Source organism: Cynocephalus volans, chromosome 1, assembly GCF_027409185.1.
Source record: "Cynocephalus volans isolate mCynVol1 chromosome 1, mCynVol1.pri, whole genome shotgun sequence".
NCBI classification, from domain to species: Eukaryota; Metazoa; Chordata; class Mammalia; order Dermoptera; family Cynocephalidae; genus Cynocephalus; species Cynocephalus volans.
The window spans coordinates 81,726,550-81,749,864 of record NC_084460.1 but is presented as its reverse complement, the minus strand read 5'-3'; the positions used below and the strand labels follow the sequence as shown (position 1 = coordinate 81,749,864).

Genomic DNA, 23,315 nt, shown 5'->3' with positions numbered 1-23,315 from the left:
CCAAGATCATAGGTCCGGTTCCCCATACTGTTGAATTTACAATTTAAATAGGCAAAGTGCACATGGTTTGTGAATTATACCTCAATAAAGCTGTTATAACAATAAATATTTAAGAAAAGTGAACAGTAGAATCTAGGTGGTAAACATGGGTACTAAGATTTCTTATAACTTGATTGCCAAAAAAAAAAAAACCACATAAAAAAATCCATTATCAATAATGTCAAAACAATGATCGATCTACAAGTATTCTTGCTCATCTAAAATTTCCCAAGTTAATTAGGGATTCTTCATCTAAAATTTGTCCAAAGCAGAATTTTTTGTTTCCCTTGGCAGCTGGCTGGTATAGGCATCGAACCCAAGACCTTAACAAAGCAGAACTTTAGAAATATGACATTCTAGATGTACATTCATAATGAGACCCAGAGGAGAATTACTGAGAATAGTTCTCCAAATTACAGAAAAGGTGGAGGTAATTTAAATTACATGGGTCTCTATCAGTTTTGAGAGATAAAAATGCTCTGTTTTCCCAGTGACAAACAAGTAATAACAGATTACTTTACACACCCAGACAGCTTTAAAGGTTTGGGAAACATGCCGCGCAAATGTTACGGCAGATTAGAGCAGATTATTTTACCTTTCGGTTAGTTTCAACATTGCTGGTTCTTGACTTTTAAAAAACAAGTAATTTATGACACTCAGTTAAAGAAATTTTAGAATAACTCATCAGCATAGTTATTAGCTGAGAAAAATAATTCTAAAGTATATACATTAGGTTTGTATTTTAGCGAAGTTTTAAATACACATCACTATAGAAATCAGATCCAAACTTAGAACAATATGTGCTCTTTAAGTGGAGTGACTATATGGCCCAGTTTGTCCAGGACTGTCCTGATTTACATCTGTTGTTCTGGTGTCCCATCTAGCTTAACATTTGTCTCAGGTTTTTCATTTATTTAACAATGTATTATTATGAGTAACTGCATTAAAGTTAAGATGGGTTTGTTAGATTTTTCACTTTATATTTCCACGTTCTGCCATGGCTTTGCCTACAGTGGCAGGTGCAGTGAACAGAGCTCTCACTTTAACTTCTAACTCAATCTAAAAGCAAAACACTGATAGCACATCTCTCTTTCTTGACCCTTTCCTTATAATATGAAATACACGTGGACACTGGCAACTAGCGATAGTTAATGATATCCAGTCTTGGGTGATGATGAAAGAAATATCAGAAGTTGCTATTCCTGCCAGCCACTTGTACCAGCCAGCTGTGCCAGATCCATTCCTCAGCTTGCAAGATGGACAAAGCCTCCAGGCCATCATAAGCTGGGTCAGTGAAAAATGTAAGGTATTTGTGAAATAGATGCAGAAGAGAGATGCTGTGTGTTTCTGGGCATAAAGTACAGAAGAGCTTAGTTAGAGTGCCACCTTGCAACGCCAAGGTCAAGGGTTGAACCAGCCCGCCACCAAAAAAAAAAAGAATCATACATAATGTACAGAAGAGAGTAATCTGAACACCCTTGTTACAGGAATTTTGTCATTCACTCATTTTCTGTATTGTGTAAAACAACAATTTATTTTGTTTGGTAACATTTTATTTTGCATCTTCTTTTTATATAATTTAAATTATTTTTAAATTAAATTTTAAAAATAATTTTAAATGTAAATTATTTTGCACAACTCCTTTTATGCTCAAGTGCACCAGTTTGAACAAAGAGAATAAATGGTCACTACTATAATCAAACACCTTATTCCTTATCACATTACTATAACGGACCACCTCAAAGATAAAGTATCTCCTGGGTCCTCAAAACCACAACCCTGAAACCATGGCAAGTCTCCCCCAATAAGAATGTCAACTATCAAGTTATTACTATAGTAAAGCTCTTTTTTAAACACTATGATTCTTGAGCAAATAAACATCTCTATTCCACAGTAAAAAAAGAAAAAAGAATATCCTACACAACCCAGAATTATATAAAACAATTACTTTTCTGTTGACTCACAAAGTACTTCAGAATTATGTATTAACTCTGAAGCCTTCATTCATTTTAAACATCTAAACAGAATTTAGGTTAGAAAGAGGCATGAAAACAGTTTAAGTATCATAGTAGAAGAACATTTTACCATTCTGGATAGCAAATAATTCTTTATTACTTCAAACAGCATCCTTTGGAATACATAACTCATTAACCTTTAAAAAAGTATCAAATACTCTTGAACAAGTATAGGACAAGTCTATACTTTTAAAAAATTCTTAAAAGACTGAATTATTTTCCTTAAGTGACAAACTGGCCCACACTAAAGGCAATGTCATCTGAAGTTCCTACAGGAATTTCAAAACCTTTCAAGTCTAAGAACATACTACAATGAAAACCATTCCTTTTGTCTGTTGCAGCTTTTCTATTCTAGCTGAATATCTCAACAGATGGAATAAAATCTGAAGGAAAAAAATCCATCTTTGACCTTTGAAAAAAATTTACTAAGTTATTACAAAAGTTGACAGTTACTTGTTTAATTCTCAATGCATCCCAGATATAAATCCCAGGTTATATTCCCATTCGATTAAAAACCTTAAATTTCAGAATTCCAAATTTAAAAGTAACATTATTAGATGCCATTAAAGATTCGATATCAGGACTGGCTGGTTAGCTCAGTTGATTAGAGTACAGGATTGATAACCAAGGTCAAGTGTTCAGATCCCCTTACCAGCCAACTACCAAAAAAAAAAGAAAATTCTATATCACATGCAATCAATAACTGAGTATTTATAAAACACCTTTAATCCAAGTATGATATACTCTAGTCATAACATGTCTCTGAAGGCTGTGGGACAAGTACCACTTCTACTCCAATCAAAACATTCTGAGCTTAGATAGGGATAAACTCTGGGAATCTTGACAAGCCACCCAGAGAACAACATTCTGATAATGCTGCCTTTAAAAAAATTTTTTTCAAGTTATTATATCAAATACAACCTTGCCATAGTTGTAAAAAGTTTTTAAAGAAAAGGTGATCATCAATGATTCAGTTTATATTAAATAAAATCTTGAAATAATATCCCATCAACTCCTTAACTAAGAAAACAGTCTCTCCCTTAGATGTTTAAACAAAGTAGCATGAAAGAAAAAAAGGAAAGAAAGAAACCCCAGGTATGTGGTTTTTTTTTTTTTTTTTTTTTTTTTTTTTTGGTTTAGGAAGCTAGAACACATAAAGGTCTTTTCCAGCTCTAAAATGCTGTGTATAAAACTAATGAAGATAGCCCGAACAGCTTTTAGGCCCCTCCCCAGTTTCTATCATGCAAAAATGCCATTTTAGAAAACCCTGATAACTCCTATGTACCAGAAATAGAAATCAAAACGATCTCTTTCCCAACTTTTAGTTTATGAACTAGGATTTACACACAACAGTCAGAGCACAATCAAAGTACAAAGGAAGCCTACGTACAACACTTGTTTTTACACCTGAGGGAGAGAGAGTTCCATGGCAGGCTTTGGAAAAGACTCCTATTCAGATTTCCAGGTGTACCTCTCAGAAATATCTTCACCTACTTTACTATGCATGTTTCCCCATATTTAAATATTTCTTTACTTTAAATGTTTCTTATGAGCAATGGTATGTCATGGTTTAATTGTCAGGGTTTTTTTCTCCCCATTAGGAGTATATAAAACAATCACAGATCTGATGGAATGTTAATTCCCTGGATTGCTCCTCTTAAAAATGCTTCAAATTTGGTCCACATCTAATTGTTAATGTAGTTTTTAAAAATAATTATGCTATAAAACAAAAAGAACTGTTAAATAAAAATTAGTTCACCTTAGGCTCAAATATAACACATCAAGATTCTCTTTAAAATTCCAAGTTGAACAAAACAAAAAAACATACCAGTTAAGGAGAAAAAACCATTATTATATACTCCTGAGACAGATAAAGTAACTTGGAAACTAAATCTTGAACTTTCTACTTTCAATTTTGTGAACATACTTTTCTCAAAGCACTATGTATTTTTCAAAGCCTGTAAATTGGGCTTGAGTCCTTCCAGTACCACAGTTGCTTCATCTACTAGCATACAGACAAATCTTTCCAATGAGTTGTAAGGTTCAAAATTAAAGAAAAACGTTTTGCAAGTCAACTCGTATACGGGAAAGAGCTGTACACTAATTCACACTAACTTCAGAGGTCAAAAACTACAGGTTTGAGTGTCTTCAGCTTTGCAATTCTGAGACAGAGCTCCTGCTGATCTGAGTACCACAGGTGCCTTAGTTTAAGAGACTATATCACCTACTTTACAATCTTTACTCATTTGTTCAACAAATACTTTTTGAATGATTACTAGGCACTAAGCTACCACTTATACAGAGGACCCATTAAGATGTGACACTTCAGGCATCACTTTTGTAAGAGAATATTAAAATCATGCCCGAATAAGTTACTACTACTAATTCCCACCCAAAGTTGGAATTCCACTCACCCAATTGAAACTTCATTAAGTAATTTCCTAAAGCTAGGCCATAAACAGCGTATAGAAGGAGGTACATCTTGCTTAAGTAAATCCCAATTCAAAGCTGTGCAGTTCCCGCGGACAAAAGTGAATTTGTGAGGGTCTAAAAGCACCAGGCCAATGAAAATTTTAAAACGGAAGTGAAAGCAAAGGTGCCCAATTCAGAAGCAGAACGAAAGAAGGAGGTTTCTAAAGAAAAATGTGAGTTGGAAGCGAGGAGGAGCGCGGCAGCGGCCCTGCGTGCTCTCCCCGCCAGGCACATCGAGGTGGCCACTTTCCCAGCACCCCGGGACTCCCGACTCCCAAGCCCTCGGGCGTGCCGGCAGCGGGCGGTACCCCGGGGACGAACCCCAATGGCCAGGAGGCGGGTCCCCCCGCAAACCAGCACGTAGAACAAGGAGCAAGCTGGATGGGGGCGGGACCTGGACGCACTTACACCCTGTACCCTCCAGGAAAGATGGGGGGAGGGAAGGAGTGAGTCACCCAGGGGCCACCGGCCCGGATGGGAGGCTGACCGGGGGCAGGGGGAAAAGGGATGCACCCACGCGGGTCGAGCCGAGAACCGGCCCAGGCGCCGCGGACCCCAACGTCGGCGTGGGGGGAACGGAGCGGGCCTCACCGAGGACAGGCGGGAAACCGAGTGGCGGGAAGAAGCCCAGAGCTCGGCCCGACTCGAACGCCGCACGCGAAGCTCCCACCCTGCCCTGCCTTCGGTGGGCCCCGGGGTCTCCACAACAGGCCCCCAGCCTCCCGAAGGGGCGGTGAGTGCCGAGGAAGCCCCACACAAACCCGCTCGGTGTCCACCCCCGCGGCGGGCCGCGCTCCGCGGGCTCTGCGCCCCACAGCGGCGCGGGGGAGGCCGGGGCCAGCGGGCGGCCGCGGCCAGCTGACGCCTTCCCCGACGCCCGGACCTCGACACGCAGACAAAAATCAACAAAGCACCGCAGCTCCCGAGGAGAAAACACGCCACAGGCCCCGACCGGGGACTCTCCGACGAGCCTCAGCCCGGGCCGCAGGGCTGCGCGGACGGACTGGGGGAAGGGGGCGGGAAAGGGCCCCGCGCGGTGGCTCCCCGACCCCGGGGCCTCGCCTCCTCGGGGAGGCGGGGAAGTAGGGACCCCCACGCCAGAGATTGACCTTGGAGTCTCCATTGCACAGAGCCATCGGGACCGGGGCCACGGCGGTGGCGGCGAGAGTACGAGACGGGGCGGGAGGGTGCCGGAAGGGTCGGCGCCGTGGGCCGAGGCTGAGAGGGAGGCCTGATCGCGGAGCACACGGTGCAGAGAGAAGCCGACCGCCTACGAAGCGCCGAACCGAGCTGCAGCCACAGAGCGCGGGCCCCAGCGCCTTGGCAGAGGAGACCAGCAGCGCGCACGCTGCCCCCTCCTCCTGCTTCCGCCCCGGCCGGCCACTGGGAGGAGCCAGAGCCCGCGCTGCTCGGCAGCGGAGCCGCAGATAACCCCGGAGCCACCGCCACGGCCAGCCCGCCCTCGGGAGGAGGGGCCGCCGCTCCTAGGCCCGCCCCCGCAGGTCCACCCCCGGCCGAAGAAACCCCCGGGTCTCCGGCGGCCCGCCCTCGGAAGGAGGGGCCCGCAGTACTCAGCCTGGCTCCGCCGGGCACGCCTCTCACCGAGCAGCCCGCGCAGGGAAGAGGGGCTCGCGGCGCCCGGCCACACCCCCGCCGCTAAGGCCCGCCCCGAGAAACCCCGAAGCTGGGGCTGCTTGCTGTTGGCCTGTCTGCGGGCTATGACGGCTGCGCCAGGCTGGAGGCACCGAGGGGACGGCTTCCCCAGAGCTGGGCCCCTGCGGCAACTCTTAGTCTGTGGCGGGGCCTTATCTCAGCCTGCGGGACATAGGAAAAGCCAGGCTGCTTTGAACAGTTTTGTTGTCACATCTCAAGGGACGTGAATATGGGATTTGATTACTTAGGTGCCTCAAAAGTTGTAGAGCGGGTGCAATATTTCCAAAAAGAAGGGAGTTTGGGACCAGCAATCTGGTGGGCAGCTGGGCCAAGAGACTGGTCGTGAAGCTCTATTTGCACAGCAAACTGTTTTCATTTGGATTGTTCGTGGGGAAGGACTGCAGCCCCTCCGGCTACCTACACTTTGGCACCCGTCAAGATGAAGTATTACTTTGAATTTGTTACCTCCATTTGGGGGCCTTAGTCGGGAATGGAGAGTAAATAACAGAACGACTTCCGGTTAACAAAGCCTTTCAGCAAATATTCAGTTATCATAACGCAGCCAGCATTTGGGGCGCTTATGCTATGGGTCAGGCTCTAGTTCAGATATTAAGCAGCCAGAGTGAGACAACCCTAACTTCCAGAAACCCTATTTATTCCAACTTCATGAAAGGAGTGTACTATTGACGTTCTTATCCATTTTTTACAAATGAGGAAATTAAGGCTCAGTGAAATAATGTGCCTCTAGGGCTACCCAGTCTGGGAAAGAAGAGACAGTTCATTAGTAAAATAGGGCCTGGGACTCAAAGTGTTTTACTTACCCATACCTTTTTTTGAGCTGAAAAATCAATACTTGAACTTTCCACAGCCATGGATACTGGATTCTCTTGGTAGGTCTGTGTGAACAATCCAGGGAAGAGCGTAGTAACCAATAGGAGAGCCTCAATTTGCATAAACATTCCCTAGTGATGGAATGGAATGAAATATGATGTACTGGCCTTAAGAACTGGCTAAGTCCCATTTATATTAGATAGAGGGATCCTTATATTGCAAGTTCCTTTTCAGCTGTTGACTCTCTTGACCCCTCCCTCTTTCTGGAAACTGAATTTCCCTTACAATTCACCATAGAGATGTCTTTTCATCTATGATTGCTTTTGGTTGCTTTGGCTTGTTCATTTTCCTAGAACTATTCTTTAAGAGTTTTAGGTGTTGGGTTTCTTCAGTTCCATCCCTAACCCTCTTCTGGGGAATTTTTTCAAAAATAGATACTTGTTTCAAAAGTACCCTTAATAGGCTATATGTCCTGACAGCTCTCTTCTGAGCTCCAGATCCATATAACTATGCATAAACCCAATTATATGTTCAATGTCATGTTGGGCTTCAAACTCAACACGTCCAAAACTTTTTCTCCTAAGCTTCTGTGCCCAATCTCATTGGCACTGTGATATTAGGGGGAAAAACATTCAGCCTTTCACCAGTAACCTAAATGTTTTTCATAGACACCTTTTAAAAGTTGAGGAAATTCCTTTCTATTCCTGTTTTGCTGAGAGTTTTATCAAATGCTTTTTCTGAGGCTATTGAGATGACAATGTCATCTTTTTTCAGTTTCTTAATGTGGTAATTATATTGATTAATTGTTGAATGCTAAACCAGCCTTGCATTCTTGGGATAACCTCAAGTAACCATGATGTATGTTCCTTTTTATATATTGAATTCAATTTGCTAAAATTTTGGTTTTGAATTTTGGCATCCTATGTTCATGAGGAGTATTGCTTTGTAATTTTCTTGTTCTTTGACTGGTTTTGGTATCAGGGTAATGCTGCCCTCAAAGAATAAATTGAGAACTTATGTAGAATTGTTATTACTTCCAGAAGTATTTGTATAGAATTGGTTTTACTTCTTCTTTAAATATTTGGTAGAATTTACCAGTGAGGTTATCTGGTCCTGGAGTTTTCTTTATGTTAAAGTTTTTGAGTTCCATTTTTGAAAATAAATATAGGGCTATTCAGGTTATCTATTTTTTCTTCAGTGAGCTTTGGCTATTTGTCTTTTAAGGAATTTGTCCGTTTCACCTATGTTTTTTAATTCATAGGCATAAAGTTGTTCATAATATTCCTTTATCATTCTTTCAATATCTAGAATCTGAAGTGATGTCAACTTTCTCATTTATGATATTGGTCATTTCTGTTTTCTCTCTATTCTTTATCACTCTGGCTATACTTTTACCAATTTTATTGATGTTCTCAAAGAATAAGCTTTTAGTTTCATTCATTTTCTATATTTTTCTGCTTTCTTTTTCATTTATTTCCACTTTGATAATTATTATTTCCTTTCTTCTTTGTGCTTAATTTGCTCTTCTTTTTAAGTTAGAATCTGATATCATTGACTTGAGACCTTTCTTCTGTTCTAATATAGGTACTTACCTCTATAAATTTCCCTCTACTGCTTTAGCAACATCCCACAAATTCTGATATATTTTATTTTCATTTTCATTGAGTTCAAAATAGTGTCTGATTTCCCACTTGATTTCTTCTTTGACCCATGGGTTACCTAAAAGCATGTTATTTAGTTTCTAAATATTGTATGGTTAGGTAAGTTCATAACTAAAGCCAAAATGTTTCATTATTTTAGTTACACTAACTTTTCCAATTGTATTGTCAGGTTAGGGCTCACAGACTCTTCAAACCCATTGTAAAGACTGGGTCACAGACCCCTCACACACAGGTCAACAAGCTAGGTAATTGGGAAAGATCCCGGGAGCCACTGGCAGACAACACGGACGCAGCCGCCGCAGCCGCCTCCTCTCCATGACCCCCACCACCCAGAGGCATGGGTGGGAGGGGGGGAACTGTGGATCAGAGCCACTCGTCCTTTATACTTAAGTCTGATAACCCAGGACACCTGGGTGCGAGTCAGACAGCCTAGGAACACTTGGGCACACATGTGCAATTACATTAGACAATAACCAAGGAACACCTGGGTGCATGTGTAATTTACATCAAATACTCAGCAAGATTCTGAACATCTCAGGGGCCCTGACCATTTTCCTGTATTTTACCTACAAAGGCCCTGGAAGCAGTATTACCCCGGTAAAAACAAGCAAACACAGCACCCAGATACTGATTTCTAAATACCATTCTCCAGTAAGAGGAACCAGGACTTCTTGGAGAAATGGCTGATTTCAGGACCAAGGCAACGACAAGAGGACAAGGAACATCTTGTACTAGGAAGTAAAGAAGTGCTCAAGGACTGAAGGAGACATGTCAGAAGGACACAGAAGTTAGCTTGAAAGAGCTTTTACTGGTCAAATCTGGGACAGTATTTTGAAATAAACAGTGATAGTAAACATTGTATACACTGAATCAATTAGGAATCCATCAGTCTATGCCAATATAAATAAATGAATGATTAAATGGTGATAAGAAAAAGGTTTCTTATAATGGAATGTTAACTAATAAAGATATAAGGAATAATTAAATTAGAAAATCATTTTGCAACCATCATAAAATAGTAAATTCAGTCAAGAAACAATGAATAGTAAAATTAGTGGGTGAAAGTTGAATAAGGAACAGGTTTTATTTATATTGTCTCAAAGTATCTCCCCACAAAATTATTATATAAGAAAAAAATAACTTTACAATTGGAGAAACCTGAAGACACCACCTCACTCAAGTGATGAAAGTTAACATCACCAGTGATGTAATAAATCAATATCACCTGTCACCTGTTAGATGCAGTGAGATAAGCCAGTGTTACTTTAGTGGTATCCTGCCTAAAATGCATAACCTGAATCTAATCTCGAATAAACAGAGAAACCCAAATGGAGGCACATTCCACAAAATAACTGGTCTATAATTGTTCCAGTAGTCTATTGCTATGGAACAAGCTCCCCAAAACCTAGTGGCTTAAAACAACCACCTGTTCATTTTGGTGCAATTTGGACAGGGTTCAGCTAGGGCAACTTTTCTCTGCCCTATTGTGTCAGCTGCTACAGCCCCAAACCAGGCACCACTAGGTCTCAGCTACAATGGCTCTAAGCCTGAGAGCTGAAATCATCTGAAGGCTTTCTCACATCTCTGACACCTGGGCTGGGTGACTGAAACAGCTAAGGACTAGGACAGCTGTGGCCCTTCTGGCATCTATACCTCTATGTGGTCTATCATAGCTGCTTCAGGATAAGTTGATTTCCTACATGTCAGCTCAGGATTCCCAGGGGAGCAGGACAGGGAGAGAATGAGGGAGAGGGAATGAGTGGGCGATGGGAAATGTAAAGCTACATGACTATGCTAATTGTCTGGTTAAGCAATTTATAACTAAAGCCAAAACATTTCACTATTTTAGTTATATATACTAAGTTTCCATTGTATTGTCAGGGCTAGGGCTCAGAGCCTTCAAATCCACTGGACAGACTGGGTCACAAACCCCTCACATGCCAGGCTGGGTTACCAGACCCGTCACATGCAGGTCCACAAGCTATAGGTAATTGGGAAAGATCCGGGTGCCACTGGCAGACGACCCGAGCTCAGTCCTCAGCAACAGCAGCTTACAGCAGCAGCGGCATTGGCAGTGGCCTCTCGGGGCATCCCCGGGGCACTGGCAGCAACAGCCTCCAGCAGCAGAGTGACCTCCCCATGCCCTCCCCCCGGGAGTGGGGGACCCCATGGATCAGAGCCATTCGTCCTGTATACTTAAATACATAACCCAGGATACCTGGGCACACATACGCAATTACATTAGTCAATAGCCAAGGAACACCTGGGTGCACGTGCATATTATATGAAATACTCGGCAAGATTCTGAACATCTGAGGGGCCCTGAGCATTTTCCTGTATTTTCCCTACAGGAGAGCAAGAGCCAGTATGGCCTTTTCTAATCTATGCTTAGAAATCACATGGGTTTACTTCCCTGCATTCTACTCACTGAATGAATCACAAAACTCACCCAGATTCAAGAAGAGGGCTCTGGAAAAACATGTGAAACTGAAAGTGTGGTTCAATGCTTGGAAAATACAATTAGCTACAGTAATCTCAAAACCTGAAGGTCAAAAGAGGACAGAGGAACCATTCCAGATTAAAGGAGACTAGAGGCATGACAGCTGGGTTAAGTACACGACTCTGGATTGTATCCTTTTGCTATAAGGCAAAAATCTGAATGGCTTTTGTAGGTGAAGGGTATATGGGAGCTGTTTGTATTGTTATTGCAACTGCTATAAGTTTGAAATCACTTCAAAATTTAAAAAATAAATCATAAAAGCTCATTGTTTAAAAATCTTATGGTTAATCCTTTCAGAAAGCAATAGATGGTTGTGTAAGACATGCCAAGTTTCATATATGATGCATTCATATTTTAATATCATGTTTTATTAAAGTAGAAGACCACAGGATATTATCATCATTATTATACATTATTATATTTTCAATGATTATCTCTGTTGTATGCTTTATCCTAACTATGCTCTTAAATTTTGGTCACCTTCTCTTAGAGCCAAATTGACATCCTCTTGGTGAGAAATGATTCAGCCAAATCCAGTCCCTTTGCCATATCTAGGAAAAAGAGGGATACAATTTTTGGTGTCTTGTCTTTGAAAAGTTTATAAACCTAATAACATGTAAATTCCTTAATAACAATGATAGAAATAGTCGTGGTGGTGGTAGTAGTGATGATAGTGGTAGTAACAGTAGCAGTAACAGTAGCAGTAAACCTTATATAGCATTTGATCTTCTAAGGCACTTGTTGGGAAAAATAGGAAAATGTCAGGGCCCCTCCGATGTTCAGAAACTTGCTGAGCAGTTGCTATAAATATCCTCAGGTGTTCCTTGTTACTGCTTAATGTAAGTTGCTTATGGGCACCCAGGTGCCCAGGGTTGTGGACTTAAGTATAAAAGACTAACAGCTCTGATCCATAGTGCTTCTCAGAACTTTAAGAGAAGCCACTAGGACAGTTGCTCCTAGATCTGGTTAAAACCCATTCATTTTTCTATACCTACAGCTCCCAGAACCTTTTTTTTCTATTACTAGCTCACAGACCTGCATGTGGAGAGTTTGTAACCCAATCTGTGCAACAGACCGGAGGAGTCTGTAAGCCCTAGCTTTACAGCACTTCTCTAAATTTTTTACATATATTAACTTATTTAATTCTCACAACAGTCCTGTGAGATTGACACTATTGTTATCCTCTTGTCATCCTTTTAGGATTGAGAAAAGAGAGAAATTAACGAGCCTAAGGCCATAAAGCCAATAACCCACAGAACTGAGACTCAAACCAGGCCAACTGGCTCTAGACTTTTAATAGTTTATTAAACATTCCAAATATACTTTGCCAAACAATCTCTAAAGGCACAAGTATCACTGGGCACATTTTAAAGCAGAGCTATTGTCCTATTACCATTGTCTCTTCTGTATGTTGACAGTGCTATGACTTTGATGGACTTTTGAATTGGTTATTGTCGAGCTAGGGCTGGGTCTGGAGATCACAGACCCCTCAAGCCCATTGTCCAGACTGGGTCACAAACCCTTCACACACCAGGCTGGGTCCCCAGACCCCTCACACGCAAGTCTGTGAGCTAGGTAAGCAGCAGAAAGGTCCTTGGAGCCATAGGTCTGAGAGCATGGCTGCGCAGGGCAGACACCTGAGGCAGTTGATGCCAGCCAAGTCACAGCACCATGCATGCACACTAACTCCACCCCCCCCACACACAATTTGCTTACAAAGAATATGCCACACCACCCCTAAGCAGACCTAAGGTGAGGGGGCCTGATTAAATTATTCTATTTTCCCAAGTTATCCTTGACAAAACTCAGCACAAATTCACACACACATGGAAAAGTAGAATTGAAAGATAATTACAAATATTTCCATGAACTCTTTCAAGTGCTCTTAATCTTAATATAATGTCCATATATATGTATGTATGTATTTAATTGTGGTTAAAACACAAAATTTACCATCTTAACCATCTTTAAGTATACAGTTAAGTAGTGTTAAGTATATCAACATGTTGTGCAACAGATCTCCTTAACTTTTTCATTTTGCAAAACGAAACTCTATAGCCATCAAACAGCAACTCCTTATTTTCACCACTCCACAGCTCCTGGTAACCACCATTCTATTTTCTTTTTCTGTGAATTTGACTACTTTAGATATCTTATAAGTGGAATAATACTGTATTTGTCTTTTTGTAACTGGCTTATTTCATTTGGCATAATGTCCTCAACTTTTATCCACATGGTAGCATGTGACAGGATTTTCTTTTAAGGCTGAACAATATTCCATTTTATATACTTATATGTGTATACACATACATATATACACACCTACACACCACATTTTGTTTATCCATTCATCTGTCAGTGGACATTTGGGTTGCTTCTACCTCACTGTAAATAATGCTGCTATTGGGGTGCTCAAATATTAAAAACAAGGGCCAACCCATGGCTCACTTGGAAGAGTGTGGTGCTGATAACACCAAGGCCACAGGTTCGGATCCCTATATAGAGATGGCTGATTAGCTCACTTTGGGAGTGTGGTGCTAACAACAGCAAGCCAAGGGTTAAGATCCCCTTACTGGTCATCTTAAAAAAAAAAAAAAAAAAATTAAAAACAGAAGGTATAAGAATGAAACATAACTCATAAAAAAAAGCTTACAGTGAAGGTGAAGAAAACAAAGCTTCCTAGGTTTTGAAATGTAGTATGCTTTCTCTTCTTGTATGAGTAATAATTACATTTTATATGAAATTTTAAAACTTACGAATGTAAGCTGTTTTTATATATTAAAATCACTTATCTTCACATAATGTCCACGAATCTAGCATTTTGGCAATAGACATCATAATACTTACACAAGTACAGGGCTCAATTTGTAACCAATTGCTTGATGTTTTTAAATTTCAACATCTTCCTAGTAATGAGCTCTGTGTTCAGACAGCCTCAGTTTAATCAAGATGCCACCAATTTGAGTGGGATAAAAAACAGTAGCATGACACAACTTAACTTAGGAACTGTTACAAGACTAAATGCTTTTTCTGAAAGGAGAAACTTCACAAAGTCTGCTTTTCCAAACTTACTCCCATTTTATCTAAGATTTCTTTCCCTAGTGGTGTTTTTTAGTTACTAGAAGAAAAATTCCTTCTCTGGGAACTTGTTGAAAGATGCACGTAAGCAGTTATTTAGCATTTCAAAACGCTATTAAAAAATATGAAACTGTAATTGTGAAAATACCCAAGGAAATTTCAGGAAGGACAAACATGTTTTCCTAACACTCACTGAATGCCATTCCTTTCTCTACTTCCCAGTCTACCACTCACATTTGTTTCTTCTTTCTCCAACTTTCTCCGTCTCTCAGCCAACTCAACACATCTTCTTTTGTCTATCCCTCTATAACTCATTCTCATATTTCTCTCTGCTCTTTAACTGTCCACAACATATATATATATCAAAAGAATGGTTGTGGATAGTTGTGGGTATGTGTTTTTAACTTATATTGAATTAAATAATATATATGAAAATACTTTGTAAATGATTGTGAAGGTTAATTCTAGATGTCAACTTGTTCAGATGAAGGAATGCTAAGAAACCTGATAAAGCTACCTTTTCAAGTGTGTCCATGAAGGTGTTTCCAGCAGAGATTAGTAAGAGAGTCTGAGTGGACTGGGTGTGAAAGACCCACCCTCACTGTGGGTGGGAAACATCCAATCCACTGGGGGTCTGGAGAGAACAAAAGACAGAGGAAAGAGGTGAAGCTCTCTCTCGATCCGCTGGAGCTGGGATACACTCTTCTCTCCTGTCTGTGGACATCAGAGCTTGAGACTCTACAGCTTTTGGGTTCCAGGACTTACACCAAGGACACCATCACCTTCCCTGGCTTTTGGACTTGGACTGAGCCACGCTACCTGCATCCAATTTATAGATGGCCTATCGTGGAACTTTTCCTCATAATCACATGAGCTAATTCCCCTAATAAATCCCTCTCATATAATTATAACACACCCTATTGATTCTGTCTCTCTGGAAAACCCTGACTAATACAATGATAAAGCACTATACAACGTATTAGTAATTTTTAGAATGTAATCCAATGACCAGCACACTGTGGGTACCCAACATATGGTTGTCAAATGACTTAGTAAATCATTATGAATTCTGTCCTTATTTTTGAAACCATTTTAATTAGGACATAAAGGTCCAGGGTTCGATTCCTGTACTGAGCAGCCGACAAAAACAAATTTTTAAAAATTAAAAAATTAAAATTAAAACCATGTATATTAGAAAATAACAAGAGATAGGGAAAATTTTACAGCAAAAGAATAGGTATGTTAATCTCTGGAACATATGGAGCACATTATAATAATAATTTAAAAACCCAGCAAGACCTCAACAGAGAGAGGGGGAGATAAAATTCACAAATTAGGCAATACAAATAGTTAATAAACATGATATACCACTTAAAATATTTTGGTGTCATTTTCCCAACTGTCTGAAATCCCATGAAATGACAGAAAAAAATTAAAAAGTAAAACATGGCAATATTGGAAAACCAGGTAGATGCCATAAGCAGAGGAAAATGTTCCTGGTGGGAGTGTAAAATAGTACAACCACTTTAGAAAACATTTTGATAGTTTCTTTTAAAGTTTAATATACACATACCATGAGATCCACCAATCCTACTTCTAGGTATTTGCCCAAGAGAAATGAAAAGTTACTTTTATACAAAAACCTGTATGTACCAGAAACTGGAAACAATCCAAATACCCTTCAGCTGGTGACTGGATAACACACACTCGTACATTCACACAATGGATGTGCTACTCCTGAGGGGAAAAAAAAGGCAGGGGGAGGGGGCAAACTAGCAGTACATACAACTGTGTGGATGCATCTCAATGCATTATGCTGACTACAAGGAGCCACACTCAAAGGCTACATTTTGTAAGCATTTTACACAGCATTTAAAAAAGGTAAAGATGTATATAGCTGGAGAGAAAACAGATCTGTGGTTGCCAGAGGCTGGGGGACAGGTGGAGAGGCTAACTTCAAATGGGCACAAGGGATGTTTTGGAGTGATAGAACTGTTCCTTATCTTGATTGTGGTGGTGGCTACACAACGACGCATTTGTTAAAACTCATAGAACTATACACTAAAAAGAGTCAATTTTACTGGATATAAATTATACCTCAATAAACCTGACCTCCCTGACCCCCTCAAAAAATTTCAAAATGTTGGGGAATACATAGAAGATACAGTTCAGATGATAGGGAACTGACTGGAAAACCAGTGAAGAAATCTACAATCAGACAGAGGTATAGGAAGGAACCACTAGATGGTAGTATTAACTTTTGTAATAGAGCCCACAAAAAAAAACCTGAAGCTCAAAGACCACAGGCCTGGCAGTACAATAGTCTTTTAGAAAATTTTCTGTAAGTTTATTGCTGTAACTCCTGCTGCCTCGCCTTGAGCAGCCTTTGTTTCCGTGTTTTTGCTAAGCTAGGTGTCCCAGCCTTCCACTGATTTTGGGAAACCATCGATATCCTTCCAGTAAAATTCTCTCTATTTTTGTTTTTGTTTTGTTTCTGAAACACACTGTAGTAGAACTAATAGTGGCTATTAACCAAATTTTTTGTTGTTGTTGTTGTTATTTTCTATTACGTAGAATTTTGAACATGTACAAAATAAGCAGAATGGTATAATGAACCCCCACTGAACAATTACCAGTGATTGTTGAACCCATCACCAGCTTCAGCAATCACAGAATCAGAATCACTGCCATTCTTATTTCATCTGAACTCCACAACCCCCAACCCCCATGCAAATAGTTTTTTACACTTCTTTATTTTTTGAGATAAAACTCTTATGTATTTTTAAATGCATAAATTTTAACTGCACAATTCCAATTTTTTTTTTTTTTGACCTAGTCTGGAAGTTTCCAAGAACACAGAGCAAAAAGAAAAAAGAAAATTATGAGAGAAAGCAGCTTAGGAGGTAAACTAGGAAACAAAATATAAGTTTACTAGGGTTTCCAGGATTTAATGAAGAGGAAAGAAAAGAAAAATCAAATATATTATAAAAGAAAATTTCCTTAAGTTTAAGAAAGTTTGGAACTTTGTTCAAAAAGACCTAATAAATATTGAATAAGATTAATAGAAAAATATACAAGTACATACCATCATTCATCCTGGTGAAAATTCTGAACTCCAAGGATAAAGCAAAATTTCACAAGCTTCCAAATGGGAAGGACAGGATATCTGCAAAGGAACAAAATTTGGATTGATATTAAGTAATCATATTATAATAAGTAACTTTGATATAATTCATATCTTATTTTTGAGAGCTATAGTCTCAAGTCACAAGAAGAGGAAAAAAATTTTAAACATATATATCATAAATATGAATATATGTCCTCATTAAAGGAATACAAATTAAAACAACACCGCATCTCTTACCTGTCATATTGTTGTAGACTAACAAGTTGTTAATACAAAGGGTGATGAGGTGCAAGCAGATGCAGCTTATCATAGTTAAAGAAAGTATAAATTGGTACAAAATTTTTTGGAGGGCTCTTTGTTAATATCACATTTTAAATGTACACTTCACTCAGCAATTCCATATATATAGATACAGATATCTCTCTATATACACTGCCAAAACAAACCAACCATTAAACTAAAAAGAACTTTAATGGGCATCCATATAGGACTGTGTAGGGTTATGCTAATTATTTGGTTGGGGCAATTGTCTTGCTAGGGCTAGGGCCCACAGACTTTTCAAACCCATTGTACAGACTGGTTCACAGACCCCCTCATTTACAGACTTGGCCCCCAGACCCCTCATATGCCTGGCTGGGCCACCAGACCCCTCACACACAAGTACATGAGCTAGATAATTGGGAAAGATCCCGGGAGCTGTTGGCAGACAACACGAGCTCAGTCCTCAACTTCCTCAGCAGCAGCTTATGGCAGCCTCCAGCAGCAGAGGCAGTGACCTCCCAGGGCCCAGGTGTCCAAGTGGCCCTGGCAGCAATAGCTTGCAGCAACAGCCTCCAGCAGCAGTAGCAGCCTCCCTGTGGCCCCCCTGGGGGTATCCCAGGGGACAGAGGGGGGACCATGGATCAGAGTCACTTGTCCTTTATGCTTAAGTCTGATAATCGAGGACACCTGTGTGCATATGCACAATAACATTAGACAATAACCAAGGGACACCTGGGCACACATGCATATTTACATCAAATGCTCAGCAAGATTCTGGACATCTGAGGGACACTGATCATTTATCTTCACTTTCCCTACAGACTGGTAGGTAAACGTGGACCCTGTGTTCATACTTATGGTCATTCATAAGGTATGAACAATAGAGGACAGGGAGAGTAGGGGGTGAGGCAGTTGAAAGCAAGATGGGATCGTGGCTACCACCAGGAGGGTTTTATGTTTGGCAGTTTCACCAGCTACACTAGAACACATCAATTAGGGAAGACCAGCTTATTGAAGAAAAGGAAGAATGATATTGACCGAAGAAGTGAGTAAGGGGCCATGAATATGCAAAAAGAACAGCTGTGCATGACAGTACTGGCTGAAGGCCCCATTCAGTATCTGTCTTGTTTTCACCGTGGTTATGACAGTTGTTCCACATTTGCTGAGGAACTCTGAGGGCCTGGTAGGGATGGGCTTCCAGGTTGTAGAAAAGTATCAATCTGTCTCAGAAGAAAATTACCACGAGGTCTTCTGAGGAGGCAGCAGCAATTTTGTCATGGTTTAGCAGTGAACACTTGTCTCTGCTTTCTTTCATGTGGCATCAGTCATGGTGGCTGAACTTGGGACTGCTGGAGGACTCAGTTCCAAGATAGTTCACACACATGGCTGGCAATTTTGCTGTTGACTGGGAGTTCAGCCAGTGCTGAGAGCTGCTGGCATTAGTTCTTTTCCAGACAGTCCTCCCCTTAGTGGATAGGACTCAGTTCCAAGAGTGAGTGTCTCAATAGACAGGGAGTGGAAACTGCAAACTTCATAAGACTTGGGCCTGGAAATTATCCCAGCATCACCTCACCTCAGCTGTATTTTATTAGCCAGTCATAAAGCCTAGATTAAGGGAAGGGGCATGGATTCCACTTTCCAAAGGGAGAAGTGATAAAGATTTTGGGAGCTGTATTAGTCTGTTTTTGTGTTACTATAACAGAAATACCTGAGACTGGGTAGTTTATAAAGAAAAGAGCTTTATTTGGCTCACAATTCTAGGACAGCTGACTCTAGCATGAGCCTCAGGCTGCTTCTACTCGTGGCAGGCACCCAGTGGGTGCAGAGAGATCACATAGTGAGTGAGGAAGCAAGAGAGAGAAGGAGGGGAAGTGCCTGGCTCCTTCTAACAACCAGATCTTGTGGGAACTAAAAGAGCGAGAACTTACTCACAAGACCCCCTACCCCCAGGGAGGGCACTAATCTATTCATGAGGGATCTGTCCCCATGACCCAAACACATCCCAACACTGCCACACTGGGGATCTCATTTTAACATGAGCTTTGGAGAGCAAACATCCAAACTACATCAGGAGCCATGTTTAAAACTGCCACACCAAGTTCAGGGAAGACAATTTCAGTTATTTATAGATTCTCTAAAAAGCCTTGAGAGTTTAGATGTGGAATACACATTATGTATGACTGCCTTGCTCACTGTCTATAACATTTCTGGCAGTACATTATATTGCCACCTGTGCCTTAATTAAACCAAGATTGTACCATATTCCACATCAGAATTTCCCAACCCATACCTCACCCCCAACCAGTTTTGGTCAAAATTCAGCTCCTAAAGAAGATAAACTAACAGGAATTTGGTCTCTTTTTGATGGACTATTATCAATTGAATGTCAGCTCTGGACAGCCATGTAGTGAAGAAAGGAATGAAGAAAGAGAACAATCGTAAATAGCTCTATGGTTCTGTCCTGTAAAATCCAACAAGTACAAATACCTACTGACTGTGCCTGGCCTTATAGGTTGCTTCCTTTAACCCTCACAACTCTCTGAAATAGATGTTATAAACTCTATTTTACACTCATTGATATTGAGGCTTAGGTTAATTTGTCCAAGGCACAACTGTTAGAGCCAGGGTTTGAATCCAGGACAATCTAAATCTCACTCCTGGGTGTTTTGATTGAATCCTGACTGGCCTCACTTATCTGATACTGTTCTTTCCTGTAAGCTATTCTTTTCTTTAACAAAGACTAGAGGACTTTACAGTTGCCATTTTCCATTGTTTTTAAAAAATGAGAAGTTTGGCCTGCAGAAATGGTCACCAAGACCCACAAAGTAGACCTGGGCCTTGGGATCCTGGAGGAAAAAAGCAGAAGAAGGTGTTCAAAGAACCAGAGATTCAACACTCAATTTTAAACCATGATTTAAGTAGTGAAATGATGATTATTTCACTGATGCTTCTCCTATAAAAGCCCCATCCTCTACTAAGAATGTAGTCCAAGGGAAGGCATCTGAGATGCTTCTGTTGAAGAAAAAGAAGAAAAAGAAGGGCCACAGCACCCTTTATGAGGAACACTTAGAATTTGAGACCACATTGTGTGTCAGAGGGACAGAAAATTCACCCAGCCCCAGGAAGCAGGTCGTTGGTCACTCACTGTACCTCAGCAGCGAGAAGAAAATGAAGAGAAAGTCTCTGTTATCTCTGACCATGTCTTATGGTTCAGGGGTGAAGATTTCCCCAGACAGGGTGAGGAGGTGGCCAGAGCTGGCAAGAAGCTCAAAAAACATAAGAAGGAAAAAAGGCCCAGGACACTGCAGCCTTTTCAGTCCAGGACCCTTGGTTCTGTGAGACCAAGGATGCTCTGTACACTTGTTCAGTGAGGAAGGAAGGCAAGGAGCAGGCAGCTTTGGGGCAGAAACAGAAGCAGGGGAGCCCCAGGGAACACAGTGTGAAGATGAAGAAAAAGAAGAAAATCCATGAGGGAGACACCCTCCCAGGCTTCTCCAAGCTCTCTAGGCCCATGGACAGCAGCCCTAGGAAAGGAAGTAAAAAGAAGCCGTCAAAGTTGAGGCTCCAGAATACATCCCAATTGCAGATGGCCCTAAAGCCCCAGTGAAGAAGAAAATGAAGTCCAATAAAAGGTCGAGCAGCCAGTCATTGAGGAACTGGCTCTAAAAAGGAAGAAAAAGAAGAAGAGGAACGAGAGCAGGGTAGCAGGAGACCCTTCGAAGGAGGAGCCAGACACAGCTTAGAGGTGGTATTGGAAAAGAAAGGCAACATGCAGGAGGTACTCATAGCCCAAGTGAGGCAAAGACCTTGCAAGAAGAGATCATAAATCAGGCAAAACGGAGGCTTCTGAAAGCAGGAAGTGGACAGGAACCTGGTTTGGCCAGTGGAATGCTGCTGGTTTTGAAAACAAGGAACAGAAACTGAAATTTCTCAAACTTATGGGCGGCTTTAAAAATCTCTCCCCTTTGTTCAGCCTCCTCCCTCTCATGACTGGAAGCCCAAAGTGGCCCTCAACAAGGCGGCAGCCGACACACTGCAGCAAAACCTACAGCAGGACTACAACCGTGCCACAAGCTGGAAGTATAACCGAGGGACCAGCCTCAGCTTCTTTACTGCCCCAGACAAAATCTTTTATATCGACAGGAACCATTCCAAGTCAATCAAGTTGGAAGATTAAACTCTAGTCTCCTCTTCCCCACAACAGTCAAAATTGCTTTTTTTATTCAGTTGTGGAGATGACACCCACCCGACAGTTGTCTCCAACCACACACCTGTGAAGATTAAGGACAACTATCTTGATGGGCTTGGACGAACTGGGGTGGGGGTAGCTCATGTTTCATGAGCCAAGAGAGCGAGTGGTTAAAACCTACCATTGTCCAGGTGAAACATTGCATCCCTGTCTGAAGACATCAGCATGTGTAAATAACAGTAATTAACATGTGCTAGGTGATTAGCATGTGCTAAGCACATACTAAAGTGTTTTCCCTGCATTAATGTATTTAATCTTAATATTGAAATGTGTGCAATTATCCCCATCTTATAGATGAGGCAACTGAGGTTCAGGGATAATGTAATAAAATTGTCCCAGGGTCACCCAACCAGTTAGTGCCTAGTGTTGTAATTTTGTACCTCCACCCCTAAGTCACTATTCATTACTCTGAATGTCCCTTCTTGGGAATTTCACCCAGAATACTTTCTGGGGATTAAACTGTCTTCTGATTGAGAGGGAAAAAAAACTGATCAGATTCTCAAATTCCTGTGGAGGGAAATGGGGAAATGGTTAGAGGAATCCCTGTGGAAAGAAGTGTAAATATGAATGCAGCCTAAGCATAGAGTAACAATCATCAAGGCAAAATTCAAGGGTTTTTTTTAAGTGGAGGGGAAAAAAAGTGTTATTATTAATATCATAACATGTTAGCAGTGATGCCTGAAAACACTACGCAATCTGGGATTCTATAAAATTCTTGGAAAACCTCTCGTGAGCATCACTGAAATATTAACATCTGATTTCTCAGCACTTCCAGCTCCGAGAGCTTGCAATACGTTGCCAAGAACACTGAGACCCACTTAAAATGAATAAAACGATGATGCCAGCAGAATGGTGGCTTACAAGACCTTTTACAGTAGAACAACAATAGAGAGATGTACTGAGTTGTACAATTCATCCAATCCACCCAATATAACTAGTTAGTTACCAAGTTACCCTACGCGTTTTCCCATCACATTGGGAAAAAGGACTGCAGAGAAACCTAGCACCTCTTCAGCATTTTCATTCGTTCTACAAATAGTAGGCACCGTAATGCACGCGCGCCTCCACTTAGCCAGGTGTTCTCCTAGCCTTTTGGGGACACAAAGCGACCTTGCCTCCCAATACGGAAACTTCAATCCTTCTCCCAGTTTCTGTCCGTCCCAGGAAAGCAGCAGCATCGGTCAATTCCCAGCCTGAAGTTTGGGTATCGCCCTCCCCCAGCACGACGACAAGCATTCCCGTAACCACTGCGGCTTCAGAAGCCGCACCGTAGGGTCACTCGACAGTTCGCACGGTCTGGCGCAACCTGCGGTCACGTGGCCGCAAGGGCCCAATGACCCAGGCCCACGCTTTCCAGACGGCCGCATGCGCTCACAGAGCCGGACCTGTTGCGTCGCCCCGCCCCGGCCTCCGGGTGCGCCGGAGTTAA

The 23,315-nt window shown here is 41.4% G+C and overlaps 1 protein-coding gene and 1 pseudogene across 1 annotated transcript in view; one reads left to right on the top strand and one right to left on the bottom strand.

Moving 5' to 3' along the window:
* Nucleotides 1–23,169, bottom strand: part of GMPS (guanine monophosphate synthase) — a 75,356-nt gene extending 52,187 nt beyond the window's left edge. Inside the window, exons 1-3 of the mRNA XM_063097382.1 lie at nt 22,997–23,169; nt 17,335–17,415; nt 7,007–7,141 (exon numbers count right to left, since the gene is read on the bottom strand). Of these exons, the coding sequence (XP_062953452.1) occupies nt 7,007–7,141; nt 17,335–17,340 (141 nt within the window). The 5' untranslated portion in view covers nt 17,341–17,415; nt 22,997–23,169. The remainder of the gene's footprint in view (nt 1–7,006; nt 7,142–17,334; nt 17,416–22,996) is intronic.
* On the top strand, nt 20,442–21,814 carry LOC134386539 (lysine-rich nucleolar protein 1-like; annotated as a pseudogene).
* Nucleotides 23,170–23,315: the final 146 nt, after the last annotated feature.